General features: G+C 46.3%; 1 protein-coding gene across 1 annotated transcript in view; it reads left to right on the top strand.

Moving 5' to 3' along the window:
* The first annotated feature begins 57 nt into the window (after nt 1-57).
* SSU72 (SSU72 homolog, RNA polymerase II CTD phosphatase) overlaps nt 58-16,811 on the top strand; it is a 99,093-nt gene continuing 82,339 nt past the window's right edge. The window contains exon 1 of the mRNA XM_088458649.1: nt 58-362. Coding sequence (XP_088314775.1) covers nt 283-362 — 80 coding nt within the window. The 5' untranslated portion in view covers nt 58-282. The remainder of the gene's footprint in view (nt 363-16,811) is intronic.

Genomic DNA, 16,811 nt, shown 5'->3' with positions numbered 1-16,811 from the left:
GCTTTCCCGCTGTCTCTCCGCATTCCTCGCACATTACGCAACGCGTAAGACATTGTGAGTCACCGCCCTCCACACCATTGTCGGGCAAACGTCACCTCTTCTCTCTGCGTCACTTCCCAACCAGCCTCTCCCAGGCGCCATTTTAGTTCCTGTTGTCGCCGAGAGAAGGCGGAAGCGCCGCCATCAGCTAGTGGAGGTTTGTGGTGAAAGACCTCCCCTCGACGCCTTGGGCTGTGTGGCTGAGCTCGGAGGAGCAGTAGCGTCCCCCCTACACCTGTAGACATGCCTTCCTCCCCGCTCCGAGTCGCTGTGGTATGTTCCAGCAACCAGAACCGCAGCATGGAAGCGCACAATATCCTCAGGTAACTGCGGCCAGCCTGTCACCGGGCACCCCCAGACCCCCTGCTCACTAAATGTCTGTGGTGCCTCACCCGTCCGTGTAACGTAGGTAGCTTGCGTCTCTCTAGCTGCAGTGGGACTACAAGTCCCAGCAGGCTGAGCGTCAGCGCTCCACAGCTGCCACGGAAGCACCGACCACTTAATTCTGGGTTATGGGCTCTGCATCCAGCCCAGGCCTCCATGAGAGATGCCTGCGTGCTGCTATTGCATCATTCCGAGAGATGGCATCAGCAGCTACAGTGCTGTCCCGGCCCCCTCTGTGTTAGTTACATCTCCTTACAGATTGCTTTAGGGAGAAATTAGAGAAATCAAACTTGCGCTAATAATGTCCCTATGGGTTAACAGTGGAGAAATAAGCGCATCCACAACTGGCTGAATGTATAATAAACACTTCATGCAAACTGGACCCATAAAATACAAATATATCACTGTAAAATCAGCGCCTGATGGAGAAAAAAAAAAAACTAGGTCACTGTGTAATAGATGTGAAGTCTACGCATGTGCTGCAGTGATGGCAAAAGAATAGGATTGGGGAGGGGTGTAATGGGAGGAGGTGGAGCAGCTGGGCTGACCCAGCAGATGTTGGGTTAATTTAGTCATTTATAAATATTTTCTTTTATAATATATATTTGATGCAACAAAACTTAAATAAGGCTGGGTGGTTGTGTCCAAAAGATGGACTAAATTGTGTGCACCTATGTTATATTCAGGTTTTATAGGCTGGAGCTTGTTCAGTAGACATATGGTGCATACACACGGTCAGATTTGTTGTCAGATATGAATAACTTTTTTATTTAAAAAATCGTTCATGTCTGAAAGAAAATCTGCCGTGGGCCTGCAACGGTGAACAATGCGTGTTTCCGCATGTCAGATAACGATATCTGATGTGTTTGCAGTCAGATTTTGATGATTTCATTCATTTTAATACTGTCAGAAATCGTTCAAATCATTGGTAAAATCGTTCATCTGACTGTGTGTATGCACCCTTAGGATAGTGTTCAAATGGCTTATAGTCAAGGAGTTCTAATGCTAAATATTGATGGGCAGTTCATATGTTTAAAAGCTATCTGGAACAGACTAGTACCACAGTTTGTATATACGTTTATTTCCTGTGCAGTAGACCTGTGTTCCCAGCCTCGGTTTTCAAGGCACACTAACAGTCAAGGTTTTAGAGAGATCCATGCTTGAGCACAGATGGTCAAATCAAATAACTGCAGTACTAATAAAGACACTTGTGCTCAAGTATGGCTATCCTTAAAACCTGGACTGTTAGTGTGCCTTGAGGCCCGTGGTTGGGAACCCATGCAGTGGACGTTACTTATAAGGGAATCTGTATTAAATACTGCCGGATGTGAGCCCGGCGGACCTAATACCGACGCCGGAAGCTAGAAAATGAAGATCCCAACAAGGTAAGTGTTTTTTTTTTTTCCTATCGCTAATCCCCCTCCGTTAAGAGTGCCTCCTGTCCCCACAGCCTAAACCTAAGTTTCTCGGGGGGGGGGGGGGGCTGCCTAACCCTATCCTCCCCCCGGGGGTGACTAACCCTACTGCTGCGTATCCACTAGTAGACATGGAAACGACAGCACGATTATGACATTGTAATCGTGCTGTCATTATCATGTCTACTGATGTGCCTAGACTGAACGTTCAGTCTAGGCACATCCATCATCCCCGCACATGCTGAACCTGACGGGATTGTCAGGTTGACCAGCATGTACAGGCGATAATGGATGTTGGAAACGACCAGCGGGCACGCGGATCGCTGGTAGTTTCCGAACAAAACATGCCCGATCACGATGAATGCGCGATTTGCAAGTGATTGCCCAATGTCGACATCATTATCGTTCAATCGTTTGGTAAAATCTCTATGTGGATACCCGCCTTAAGTCCCCTCCCCCTTGAGCCCCTTACTACCCACCCTCCCCGCGGCTGTCGGCGCCTGGCTTACCTTCGTTTGGTATGCCGGGCGTCGGGCTCCTGTTGTAGGTATGACAGGCGTTGGGATTTCGACGCCTGTCATTAGTCCCCTTCCGGGATTTGAGAGTCGGGAAGCCGGTGGTCGGCAATTTGACCGCCGTCTTATTGACTGCACACCCTTATAAGGACCTGTAGCTGAAATGCTAACCTATAGGGGCGATTCAAGTGTTTTATTGCATCTGATCTCCTGTGTAAAGTGAAAGGAGATCAGGGGGGCGATATATTTGTTTTTGAGTGCCCATGCCTTTTTACGCATGTCGCACCCAAATAGACCGTGTTTAGCCATGTAGAGTGGCTAAACCAGCCTGAAGTCCTGAATAGTGGCTAAGACAAGGGGCTCGATTCAATTCTGCGCGATGTTGAATATCCTCAGGAGAGAGCTCCCGAAGCTATTCAATTCACCCGCGTTGTTTGGTCCGACGTAAAGGATTTTTTTTTGCAACCCCCTGAGGGTGCGAGGAGAAATCAGACACAAGTACTGACCGCGCGGCTGTTTTCCTGCTTAGTGAGGTGCTAGCAGCAGTGTGGACGGAGTTTTAGTCGGAAAATGCCGGTTCTCGCGTCTTTACAGCTGGGGCTATTCAGCATTGCCTGAATTGAGCCTAAGGACTTTTCACAGATTTCTGCTCACCTCTGTGCGCCTGTGGCATTTACACTCGATCGGAGCAACAATTTCAATACTGCGCCAGGCACCTATTAGTAGCAACCGCGGGTGCAAATAATTGAATTTCCTGGCTACAAGGTATCGCAGAGAAGGTAGGTGGCCACCATTTTATGCACACCATACTTGGCATTTACACTAAAGCTAGGTACACACTTGACAGATAAGAGAAACAATACTTCAGTTTCTTTTTTGTTTTTTATTTCTCAGAAATAAAACCTTTCTATGAACATCTGATTTCCACTGTATGCACTACTCAGTTGTTCTTATTGGAATGATAAATCCCTTAATCTTTGAGGTGATGTTTTTAAATGCATTGTCGGGCCGTTTATGTACACGCTACATTGCGCTATATTGGCTCATATCAGGAGCAGATCTGATGTGTTTTGGAATGACACGTTCAACCTGGGTACTGTAAAAGTACTGTGCAATAATCAGACTGATCAGCTGAGAATTGGCTGTTTGCCCTGATTATTGTATTATTGAGTGTGTAGTCAGATTAGCAAGTTGCACACAATTCATACCATCTTTTGGTCACTATTCCCAGTTATATTTGTCTGCATTCTTATGGAGCATACACACGGTCAGATTTGTCAGATGAACGATTAAACGATTTGAACGATTTTACCAAAGTTTTGAACGATTTTTGACTGCATTAAAATGACTGGATTCGACCAAGTCTGACTGCAAACCCATCAGATGTCAGATATCGTTAACAGACAAACGGGAACGTGCATCGTTGATCGTCCGTCGTTCAGGCATGTCAGATATGAACGATTTTCCTTCAGATATGAACGACTGAACGATTTTTAAATCGTTATCGTTCATATCTGAAGGAAAAATCTGATCGTGTGTATGCACCATTACTCATTGCAGAATTATTATTTTTTTTCATGTCCAGTCTGTTGAGTGTGTGTATACATTCAGTAATGTGTAGATAAGCCAGTTTCTCCCCTCAACTCAGGGGTATTGGTACTGCCCCCCCCCCCTTTTTTTTTTTTTTTTGTCTCTGTGCTATTCTAATAAGGTTTTTCTCACACACCTCCTCTGCTACTGACTTTTTATATGGTGACACCTGCGTGGGATTTGAGTTTTAATACATTATATAGTATTCCCTCTAGACTAATTACTAGCTCCCAATCATATTTTGTGTTCTAAAGATTGAACTCTTTGGAGGGGATTCAATTGTTTTAAAGCGGTCGCAGCTCCTGTCTAATGTGATGGAAGCTATTTGTTTGTTTTGGGCGCCCATTGCTTATTGTGGATGTCACAACCTAAATCCAGCGGAGTAGCAGCATAAAGCTGCTTCTCCCGTGCAAAGTGAAGGTGCCCAAATGCCCTACTTTTCACAGATTTCTGCTTGCACCTCAGGAGGGTGCGAGCAGAAATCTTCAAAGTGAAAACATTTAGATGGGAACTACAGGTGTTGCAAACAATTGAATTTCCCCTTTTGTATATATTGGTTACAGGAACAATAATGGGAATTGATAGTATTTCAGACTCTTTATTTTTAGCCCAATTAAATAAGTATAACAGTCTCCACCCTATGTAGTGTTATGCTTCTTGGTGACTTACACAATGCCTACCTGTGTGCTGTAGATCAGATTGTTCTGAGACAAGGGTCATTTGAGTGTAAAGTTCAAAATCTGAATAATTTAAAGGTGCAAACTGTATACTATACTATATTATAGAGTAGATTTAATAGAGCATGTTGCAAATGTTTGGGGCATTGTGGTGATTTTCGGAACACATTTTGTTCCATTGATTACGTTTGCCACCAGACATGCATTGGGGACGGCGCTGGTGACCTCAATGTTCCAGTAACATGTTCGCATTTGACATGCGTTTTCACAAGAAATGCTAGTGGTGGCTGCAAGGCCTAACTTGTCAGCAGGACACAACACCTATTGCTCCCAGACATCAACACTCTGAAACTGAATTTGCTCCATTGTTGGGACTCCCATGGCTATTCACCTAATACACTGACTAAACTCCCAACCATGACCGGAAAATATGGGGTTAATATCTAAGTTCTTAATTTTCCAGAAAATGTACATGGAGAATGAGGACCATGCAGTGACCCGTACAGATGAGGCTTTAGAGGTTACTGCTTAAAGAGGTTCTTCAGCTATATCCCCCTCAGAATTTTATGTACTAACTAGTGCTCAGTGTGCAGATGCTGTTTAATGCAACTGTCCTCACTCGCCATAAGCTTTAATGTTCTATTTTATAGCTTATGGTAGTGTTAGGTTATCACTATGATATGATATAACTATGCTATATTAGTCTATGGGGATCCAGTAGAACTGTATAGAATTGCAGGTGTACAGAGCTATCTTATTAATTAGTGCAGGTTGGGAGCTGGAAACAAGGTGGTGTATAGGGCAAGATTTGAAGAGCACCGGGAAGGAGTTCCCGGAGCTGTTCAATAGTCGCGAGATGCCAGTTACTGCACCTTAGGCTGGATACGCGGCAATCTGTCTTCTCCAATTTAAGTGCCGGCCGCGATGCTGTTAGTGTATGTGCTAGGCCGGAAAACAGCATCGTGGCCCTAGTTAGGGCTGTATTCAGTTAGGTGCGAAAAGTCATTTTCTGAGGAAAAGTATCGCGAGTGACGTCATTTCGCTATGCGAAAAGTTTCCTCCGTATTCAATTTCTAAGGTTTGCCGGTGCGGAAACTCAATGCAATGGGACCTGCGAAAAAGTTTTGACTAAGAATAGGTGTCGAAAAAAAAGTTCAGAATTGGGGTTTTGGGGTGCAAAGCTGCAGGAACCACCCTGCACCCTTGGGACAGTCCCCCAAAGGTAAACTGTTTAAAAACAAATTCTTCAGAACACCCCAAAAAAGTACTTTGGGGGTGAAGTCCAAAGTTGGGGGACAAACTTAAAAACTAGCGAAATAGACTGCAGGGGGCCCCCCCACGTAAGCCACAGGTGGTTTTAAGTGTGCAGGTGGCTGCGGTAGGTGGATTTTAAGTTTTTTAAAAGTTCACTTTAGCAACTTTAAAATATGCTAGCACCCATTTTCATGTACCCCAATTTTGCTGGGACTTATTTTCTGCAAAAAAACTTCTAAATGCTATTCATCACTTATGCAAATATGCTATATAGCAGCTATTGAGATAATTAAAGTACCCCAAATACCTTCAACGCGCCTATTCAGGGGTAACTAGTGATCCCCAATGTCTGTGCGTCTTTTGGGGGGTGGCAGGCTGATTTCCCCAAATTTGACAGGACTTTTCACATGTTAGTTTTCACCAGGTCCCATTTTCGCTGATTTCGAACTGAATACGGAGATGAGCGGGGACGCGCGTGCTACTTTTTCGCATGGAAAACCAGCAATGTCGGTGAAAAGTAGGGGACTTTTCGTGTCTAATGAATATGCCCCTTAGTCGCATTTCTGCTCGTACCTCAGGAGGGTGCGAGCAGAAATCCTCTAGTTGGGAGTTTACAGCCCGGTCAATTGAATAGCTCCCTTAGTGTCTACACGCTAAGGGAGCTTCACACTGCATTGAATTGCCCCCTTAGTGTCTACAAAACTCCTTTGGTTATATTTTTATTAGAGAAAAAAAAAAAAAACTTTATTATATACCCCACTTTAGTGCTAAATTCGTTTTTAAAGAACACTCCAAACTTTAAATCTAGTATTGGGTGACTTTCAAAATATATTTAATGTGTTTTATACAATCTGCAAGATCTCTGTTTTAGAGCAGACAAAGCTTTAATTCATGCCCTTCATCTGTGTGCTTCATATTGCTTGTGAATGAGTCATGCGGTAAGGGAAGGATCTTGATAACAGGTTGGACTGGGAAAATTACTGCATGACAGACCAGTAGGAAAAAAATCAACATTTAAGCTCCACCCAATGATAGAATTTAGGTTTTGGTGGTCATTCTATTCCGAGCAAAGTGTGCAAATTGCTTTGCAACGGCACCTCACCTCGCACTTTTCACTGCATGCTCCAAGCCCGAATTTGCTTTATAGTGATCGGAGCCCTATGGAGCTGCAAGCACTTTTAAGCGAATCCTGGCTGCTGTCAAGCGCGGCCGTTGTCGCGATGTACACTCTGGTGTTGAATATGATTGACCCCCATGATTAGAACTGCTCTGTAATGGTATATAATTGATTTGTGTTTCACAAACTCTGTCCATGGGATCCTTAATAGTTCGTTTTCCAGACCACCTTGCTAATGCGTACAGGTGCACTCATTGCTAACTCACATTTGTAAAGGTCCACAGGTGATCTGCAAAACAAACAGGAGTCCTGAGAACAGAGTCTGAGGAAAAACTGCTCTAAAAGAATAATTTAAACTGTTTATGCACCAGTGACCTGGATGTAAATGTATGCTATGGTAATCTGCATCTAAATGCTCCAATTTATATTCTGCTCCATTGGGAGAATTCGTTTTTAGCACCGCAGTAATTATTGGGCACATGTCTCAGCAATTCAACTGTTTTGGGCGCTGTGACCGGAAAACTTCGCCTCTCCAGGTGATCAGATTATTTTTGATCCCACTGGGTCTTAGAATATTACGTCCAGTAACCTCCTTTTTACTGCATATATTTGTGCTCCTGAGTCTGTATATGAACTTATGAAGCACACTGGAACTTGGAATAAAAAAAGCTGCATTCACTACATTGTACCACTTCGTATACTGATTTCAGAGACCGTCGCACAGATATAAAAGTGTTGCATATCAAATTAATCGGCACTGTCTGCTGGTGCGTCGTAGTCGCATTGCAACTTGGATGCATTTTCGGTGAAAAGAGATGCAAAAAAGAAGCCTGGTGCCAGCAGATTCTTGCAAGACTTGGCACGCCAAGAGGGGCTTTTTAGGGCGACGGCAGCCAAGATGTGTAAGGACACATCTGTAATACCTTCTAAAAATAAAGCATTTAAACTTTTTTCCATTTAACATTCTTTGCGCCTAGTTTCCTGCTCCAGGCTCTCGTACAAATGATATGCAGTTCTTCACAGCAATATGCATTTTAATAGACGTTTATTACATATTTGTCACATGTTTTATATAGGCTGCCTAATTGCTGGTCCCAGTGCTGGGATTTTAACTATTTCAGTGCTGGCTGCATCGGGAGCTACCGTCTCCAGCATACTCTAAAACCAAGTGTCCGGCACTGCTTCCCCTCCAGCAGCCTGGAACTTTGTAAGCGCTGGGTGTTAATCTGCCAGATTGCCACAGCAGCTGGACTTGGTCCAGTCTGTTTGGCCACACACTGGGGAATAGAGCAAACGACCACGTGGTGCTGGGAGCTAAGCTCCTGGTTCTCAGCGGTCAGTGCACAGTCCACTGCATTAGGGGTTAACCTACCTTGCTGCACTGGGTGCCGGTTTTCCCTGTCTCCCAGCGTGTGGCTGCTCAACCCTGTAGTGTTTGGGAGCTCCGCTCCCAATCCCCAGCGGTCGACACAGCCCTGCAGCCCAGATCTTGGTTTACAGTACACACTTGCAGTTCATCGGGGATTAACCCGCTGCATCACCACAGCTGCCAGAGGTGACCGGGGCTGTGGCGCCTAACATAATGATGATACGTTTATTAAACACATGGCTCCGGTAAAACATTTGGAATTGGTACTCTGCGCCTGGTTTCTCAATTTAAAGATGGCGCCGCGGCACAATGGTTAGGCCCCTACAGTGCTTCTTAAACGTGTCGGGCACAAGCGCCCATTAATTATCGTGCTTGTCGTGCCCAAATAGACCTGGTTTAGCCATGTAAAACAGCTAAACCCATCTAAAGTCCTAGTTAGGGCCCCTAAACCATGGACTTTTTGCACATTTCTGCCATCTCTGGAAGCTGCGAGCAGAAATGTGTGCAGCTGCAGCGTTCGAGCCCGAACGGAGCAACAATTGAATTGCTCCATCGGGCACCCACTAATTAGTGTGCTGCATAAATCAGTTGAAATCCTCTCCCATCTGAATGTTGCCTGCACAGGAACTAGGCTATCAGTGACGATCCCTGGAAAAGCACCAACAGCAGGGAACGTGCGTCACAGCCGTTTGGTTGCTGCATTTTATATGTGAAGATTATGCTTTCTCCCAGAAATCTCATCCGGTACAATACATGTATTTAACACTTCCATTGCTTCCAAAACTATAGATGGTTACAGTCTTGTCAATATATCGTCTGTTCAATGGACAAATTATATATCGCAAGTGCATTGGTGGGTGTGTACACCCGATATGTCTGAACAATATTTTTCACAGATATATCAGGTCGCCCCTATAGCACAGCCAATATATCAGCAGACCTATCGAGCGGCCGTTTGGGAAGTGTGTATTGCTTACCAATCGTCCACTCTGACGGTGGATCGCTCTTCCGGCTGACTTGTCGTTTTATGGTGTACCAAGCCTTCTAGAAATGCTGTTGTCTTTGTTTCATAACTCCTTCTTTTTCTACATCAGGGTCCATAGGGTATCCACAGGATACCTTGGGTTATTGGTGATGACGTCAGGCATCAGACACCAGAGTTAAATTTTCATCCTCCCAGGATGCACTGGGGTCCCTTTCCTATACCCCGCCCCCGAGCCAAGGCATCTCAGTTTCGTTGGTGTCCGGCCAGGAGTCGGATCACTTGCAAGCAGAGTGGGGCTATAATGGCCCCTGAAGTTTTCTACAAGCAGCTGTGGCTGCACAAATGAGCTGAACAGCATGGACAGTCAGTACTGATGTCCATGCTGTCGCTCCTACACCCCGCCGGACCAGAATGCCGGTACTGATCCGGGGATGCTGGTAGGTATCTGGGGTCACAGCTAGCGGTGACCCCGGATTACCTGGACTGTGGCCGGATTCAAGGTGGTAGGTAAGCGGCGGGGTCCCGCGGAGGGTACCCGCTGGTAACAGTCCTGTAGGTCTCCAGGCAGGGGGCTCCCTGGGGACATGCTGCGCATGGAGCCAGGTATTAACCGGCGCTTCCACTAGACCACCAGGGACAGCTGGCTGCAGCATGTGCGGTACAGCACGGCGTCTCGGGTTAATAGCATGCCAAAGGAAGCGCGCCTTCGCTGTCTGTTGGTGCCTCCCCCGCTGCACAGTGCCTCTCCACAGCGATTTGGCGGGCTGTCACCGCTCCTCCCCCGGACCCCCGTCCTCTCTGCCATTTTCCAATGAAGTGTGCAAACGCTGTTAAAAGCTGATACAGGTGGCATCGCGGTCCAGGTCCACCCGCATACCTCTCCTCCAGAGTAAGGTCAGAGTATGCTGCACTGTTTCCTACCAGGCTCTGTCTCTGCGTAGTTGATCTCAGTGCTGATAGTACAGGGATTTATTTCTGAATTGTGTGTGACTTAATGCTAGCGCTGTCTGCCTGTACTTTCACTTCTGGCTGTCAGCCATTTTACTATCCCTGTTCTTCTGCAAAAGCCCCTGCGGTGCGATGTTGCAGGGTATTCATTGCCTCACAGTAAAAATATTGTCTGTGAGGGGAGTCACAAACACTCCGTTACACTCATGTCTGAGAGTGAACATGAATTTCCTCTTCAGCTAAAGTGTACCGCATTTACTGTACCAATAGCGGAGGGTGAGGGGCACACTCAAGGTTTATGTCGGGCATGTTATATAATTTCACGCCCGATTTCTGCAACTGCGCCTTTGCAGGAACCGCCCTGCGCTTGCTTTTCTAAGGCACTTGCAACACTTGTTGGGCAGCTGGCTATGCCCCCTGCGTTTCCCCAAATGGGGTTATCGCAGCAGTTGGTAGGGTCATCACCCATGCAGGTGTTCCCTAGACAGCTGATAGTACCCCAGTGTCTCCCACTTTCGCCCCCAAAGATCTCCCAGGAACCTGCATGGGTAAACTCATTGTCCAATACGGTACAGCACCTGACGGACGTTTTACAAGGGGAGTCATCATTGTGGCCTGCTAAGCGGCCTTTAATGTCTCAGACAGCTCATTATGATGAGTATGACATAACGTCTGATGACGGGGAGATTTTTGACCTCTCAGACCAGGAGCTCCCTCGTACTAAGGAGGTGTAGTCCAAGTCTAAAATATATATATCTCTCTATCTATATCTATCTGGCCTTATACGGGCAGTCCGTGCGGCCTTGGTTATTACAGATGACAAATCTAAATATACCTTCTTTAATGATACTAAGGGTGATGCCACTGTATTCCCTCTATCTGGTTAGTGGATCATTTAGAGGAGGTGTGGAAAAATCTAGGTAGCCGGTACCAGCCTCAAACGTTTGGCTTTTGCATACCCCATTGTGGATAATTACCTTTCCAAATGGGGAAAGCCCCTACACAGGTGGATTCTCATGTCACACGCATAGTGAGGAGTGCTACATTGCCCATGTCCTCCTTAAAGGATGCTATGGATCGCAAGGTGGAAATATGCCTGAAATCCATTTATTTCCTTGCGAGGGGCGTCCAGACCGGCAATGGCCGTGTGCTGGGTTGCCAGAGCCATGGAGCGTTGGGCTGATAGCTTGGGGATGTCTCTAGACGCTGACTCGTCACCTGAGCAGGTGGAGTTAGTGGGTAACTTCAGAGACTCAGCTACGTACATTAATGAGGCAGCCTTAGATATAGGGCTCCTCACTTCCAGAATCTCCTCAGCAGCAATGGATGCGCGACGCACCCTCTGGTTGCGTTCTTGAAAAGCAGACGCAGATTCCAAAAAAGGGATTGGAATGCTTGCCCTTTAATGGACAGGTCCTGTTTGGCCCTGATCTGGACAAAATTGTGGCCGGCTAAGTCTGCGTGTCTGCCATTGGCTACAGTCCCATCAGGGTCTGGTACTTCATCCTTTCGGGCCTATAGGGCCCAGGGTAAGTTCAAAGTGCAGTACTTCCAAAAGAAGCAGGCTTGGAGTACAAGACGTCCACCTCCCAAGTCGGATGATAAGCCCTCAGCCTGACTGAACGGGCCTACCCTTGGGGGACCCCAAAGTGGGAGGCCGGCTTCTTCAGTTCGCCCAGTGGTGGTGTCTCACAACCGTAGACACTTGGGTAAGAGAAGTGGTCTCTCAGGGGTATGCCCTCTCCTTCCGACGGAGGCTTCCCAGCTGGTTTTTCACCACGGGCCTTCAGTCAGACCAAGACAGGGCCCGGGAATTCCTGAAGGTGATCCACTCTATGCTCCAGGCTGGAGTTATAGTGCTGGTCCTGTTGTCCCAGAGAGGAGGGTATTACTCCAATCTTTTTCTGGTTTAGAAATCCAATGGGTTTTACAAGCTCAAACTCAAATCACCAAACAAATTTTTGAGGGTTCCTTTGTTCAGGATGGAGATCCTGTGTTCCATCATTTTGGCGATGGAGCCGGGGGATTTTAAGGTGTCGCTAGATATTCAGGATGCTTACCTGCATATTCCCATTGTCTCAGCAAACCAGCGTTTCCTCAGGTTTGCAGTAGGACACATACACTTCCAATTTCAGGCACTGCCCTTTCGAGGTGCTGTGGCCAGACCAGTGTTTACCAAGGTCATGGCAGTTATGGTAGCCCACCTGCGGATGCAGGGGCTCCACTTGTTGCCCTATCTGGATGACCTTCTGCTGTTGGCACAGTCTCCAGAGATCCTTCAGCAGCATCTGCAATTAACAGTCTCTGTGTTGCAGGCTCACGGCTGGCTGATAAACTGAAAGAAGTCATCCCTGGTACCATCACAGAGGATGCTCCATCTCTGAGCCTTGCTGGACTCCCAACATCAGAGGATCTTTGTACGCAGTTGCCTGCAGTGTCGCCGTGTGTCTACTCACTCGGCGATGAGGTTACTGGGTTCCATTGTGTCTATGTTCGACATGGTGGAATTTAACCAGTTTCACTCCAGACCTCTGCAGAAGCTGCTCCTCTCCAGATGGAATGGGTTGCCCCACCGGATTAAGACAGACAATAGTGCTGTCACCGGAGGTACGTCTGTCGACTACTCACCTGAACAGGGGGCGCCCCTTTTGGATTGCGGACTGGGTACTTCTGACGACGGATGCCAGTCTTCGAGGTTGGGGAGCAGTGTCGGGTCCACTCTTCTTCCAGGGAAGGTGGACGCCTGCAGAATCTGGGCTTCCAATCATTATCTTGGAACTAAGGGCAGTATTCAAAGCTCTCCAACAAGCAAGACATGTCCTCCATGGAAAGCCCGTGCAGGTGCAGTTGGACAATGCCACCACGGTGGCTTACATAAACCGCCAAGGAGGAACCTGCAGTCAGGCGGTGGGCGGAATGCAATCTCCCTGCCATGTCGGCAGTGTTCATACCAGGAGTCCTCAACTGGGAAGCAGACTTTCTCAGCCGTCAAGATGTGCATCCAGGAGAGTGGTCTCTTCACCAGGAGGTGTTTTCAGCTACTGGCAGAACAAGTGAGGCCTTCCACAGATAGACCTCATGGCCTCCCGACACAACAACAAGCTTCCTGTGTACGGGTCAAGAACGAGACACAGAGGCACTTCTGGTAGATGCTCTGTCGGTCCGGTGGACCTTTCAGTTTGCGTACCTCTTCCCTCCGTTCTCCCTTCTTCCTCGAGTGATTCGCAAATTCAAGCAAGAAGGCGGCACGCTCCTGTGGATAGCTCCAGCGTGGCCCAGACGGCACTGGTACTCAGATCTCCGGAGCCTATCCATAGGCGCTCCGATGGCGGTTGCCTCTACGTCAGGACCTGTTGTCTCAGGTCCTTGCCATCACCCGGACCTGGGCTGTCTGTCTGTCTTTGAACAGACAGGTATTATGCATTTGATACCATCGCCCCTCAGGATGCTTCCTTCGGGCGGCGGATTCTCCTTCCAGCACAGGAGCGTCCCCACCCTTAAAGCAGGGCTTGACAAATACCAGGGGCCAGGTCGCCATGGCTACCAGATTTTGCAGTAAGGGAGTAAGCAGATCCTCATCAGCCCCCGTGGAGATTCGTGCATATAGTATTGCAGCGTTCATTTCATGCACAGGAGTGCATGTGCTGAGTGTCGTCTGCGGTGACTGCTGTACCTGTGTCCGCCTTGGCCTGCACTTGCTCATCCTGTCAGTCCCATCCTGCACTGACTCCTCTCCATCCTGTCCTGCTCTGACCCATGCTGGCTGTCTATGTTGATCCTCCTGTATGTCCCAGTTGTCTACTGTCGCCTATCTCTGGCTGCATAGAGCTCCCCGGTAATAGGGATTGCGGAGCGGCTTCAGAGAGATAGTGGTGTGACCACGAGAGGGGGGTTTTGTTGTACTTTCTGGCACCATTATTTTATGTGAAATGTGGTCCGTTATTACTGGAGAGTGGGGGGTGGAGCAGGGGAGCTGTGCAGAGCAGTGAAGGGGACTCCATTTTACTGTATCCATTCAACACTGACCATTTTGTGGACTAGTATAGTGTGTATAACGGTTGCATAACACACAGAGCTTTCCTCCTGTCTCCTGTAATTGTTTTTTTGGGGGGGACAGTGATCTGGCTCCAACACTTTTTCATCCTGGCTCCTAGATTTTAGAAAAATTTGTCAAGCCCTGCCTTAAAGGATACTGCTTTGGGACATCCCCAAGGTATCCTGTGGATACCCTATGGACCCTGATGTAGAAAATAAGAGATATGGTAAGAACTTACCCTTGTTATCTCTATTTCTACGAAGTCCATAGGGTTCCACAGGACTCCCGCCCTGTCGCACCTGTACTGCAGATGGGCTTTGATCTGGTCACCGGTTTTTCCGTCTCCTTATGGTGAGAATGTGATTCTTCTGTGTTCCAGACTTTCTTCTTTGTTCTCCTCCTATGGCTTGTTTTACGAAACTGAGATGTCTTGGCTCGGGGTATAGGAGAGGAACCCCAGTGTATCCTGGGAGGATGAAAATGTAACTCTGTGGTGTCCAATGCCTGACGTCATCACCAATACCCCAAGGTATCCTGTGGAACCCTATGGACTTCGTAGAAATAGAGATAACAAGGGTAAGTTCTTACCATATCTCTTTCCTTCCTAAGAAGCCTGTGACACTACAACAGCTTGGGATATATCCTAGCAACAGGGATGCTTGGAATTATGGTGTTAGGTTTGTGGCCAGGTCTGGATGAACCCAAGAAATGACAAAGCTGCTCAGATTAGAACACCACTGAGGGTGTGAGGAGCAATCCGACAAAAGTGCCGATCGAGGGGCTGCTTTTCCTGCTTAGCGCAGTGCTTACAGCCTCGTGGCCGGCGATTCTCGCAACTAAACGCCCATGTTAAGTTGTGAGAACCGGCATTCCTCCGACTTAACTGCCAACTGTAGGTCCAAACAGCACAGTGAATTAGCCTGGGAGCTCCCTTCTAGAGCTATTTAGCATCATGCTGAATTGAATCGACCCCATAGTGATACTTATACTATAGTAGTCCGATAACTACAGTGGGGTGCATGCTGTGCAGTGTGGAGGGCTCTGCAGATGTTGGGTTCAGTATGGAAGGATTCAGCAAAAAAGGAAATTGATACTGCACAGGATAATTGAACATATTTACACTTAATATAATCAACAAAATTATGTGAATGAAGATTATGAATTAGGATTGTTTGTGGTACACCTGGAGTCCAATAATAAAAAAAAGTATTTAATTGGAGGGTATTTGTGGTACACTCTTATGTTAATTATTTAAACTGGACATTTACTATAGAATTAATTAAAATGTATAAACAATGACAAATGCAATATAAAACAAATGTTTTAAGCTTAAAATAAGCCTGTAATAACGCGAAAATATGTATTGAGAACAAATATGGTGACATCAAGAGTAAAGAGAAATTCTCAACACAAGTGTGTCTTGTCAGACAATAATATCCAATTGGATCACAAATTACAGGGTATTAATGTTACAACATGATGTCATAATGTTTCATGAATTAAACATATTCAGAATTGTAAACCCCTGCCACAGCATTAATAGTAGATTAATTCCCAGATAAAGTTTACGGAAATGACCACACCATCCAAGTTGTCATGGAAACAAACCATTGGAAGCACTGCCAGTCTGGCCTGCAACAGCAGAAAATGCTACCCATGGGAAGCAGCGCAGCTCCCCTCCTATTACTGCAGCACTTACCAATGTCTAGGGAAGTTTACAATCTATATTCCCTACCAATGGATACACATACACGCTAGGGTTCATTGTTGTCAGAAGTTGGTTAACCTTACAGTATATTTTTGTGGGAGGAAACCTTCAAACAGGAGAACATACAAACTACACACAGATATGGCCTAGGCCAGAAGTTTAATGAATGCTCTTAGTGCTGTGAGGCAGGAATATAAACCACTATGCCACCTTAATGCCCGATTTTGCTATTTGTTTAGTAATAGAATACAAAGATGTTGGTTGGAAACATTAAACTATTGGTAAAACAACAAACTTATGGTATCAGCTTTAAAGTATCAAGCATACCAGTGCTGACAGTGGACTTCATCCTCCCTTGTCTGTTTAAACTTGTAAATTGTGGTAGTTGCTCTTTACTGCAATCCTACAGCTGTGTGGCGCATTAATTATTGAGGGTATCCAGTCTAAAGATCTACAGTAAAAAGAGGCAGTCTTTATAGACACCAGATGTTAGACAGGCAAAAGGACGACACTCTAATGGTCAACATGTACAAATGGTCGACACAATTTTTTTTTTTTTTTTTTTTTTTTAGGAGGGTTAGGGTGAAGGTGAGGGTTAGTAAACAAACAAAAAAAACGTGCTGACCTTCTTACATGCTAACCTTTTATCCCTGTCGGCCTATTGTCTGTCTAACATCTGGTGTCTATCTAGATAGTCTACCTTTTTACTGTAGATCTTTCAATCCATAACCAAACTGAGGACTACAAAGTGAAACATAGTATATGTAATATTGA

This window comes from Taudactylus pleione, unplaced genomic scaffold, assembly GCF_031769625.1.
Source record: "Taudactylus pleione unplaced genomic scaffold, aTauple2 ptg000845l, whole genome shotgun sequence".
NCBI lineage: Eukaryota > Metazoa > Chordata > Amphibia > Anura > Myobatrachidae > Taudactylus > Taudactylus pleione.
Note: the sequence above shows the minus strand (reverse complement) of the source record. Positions and strands in the feature narration are given on the sequence as shown.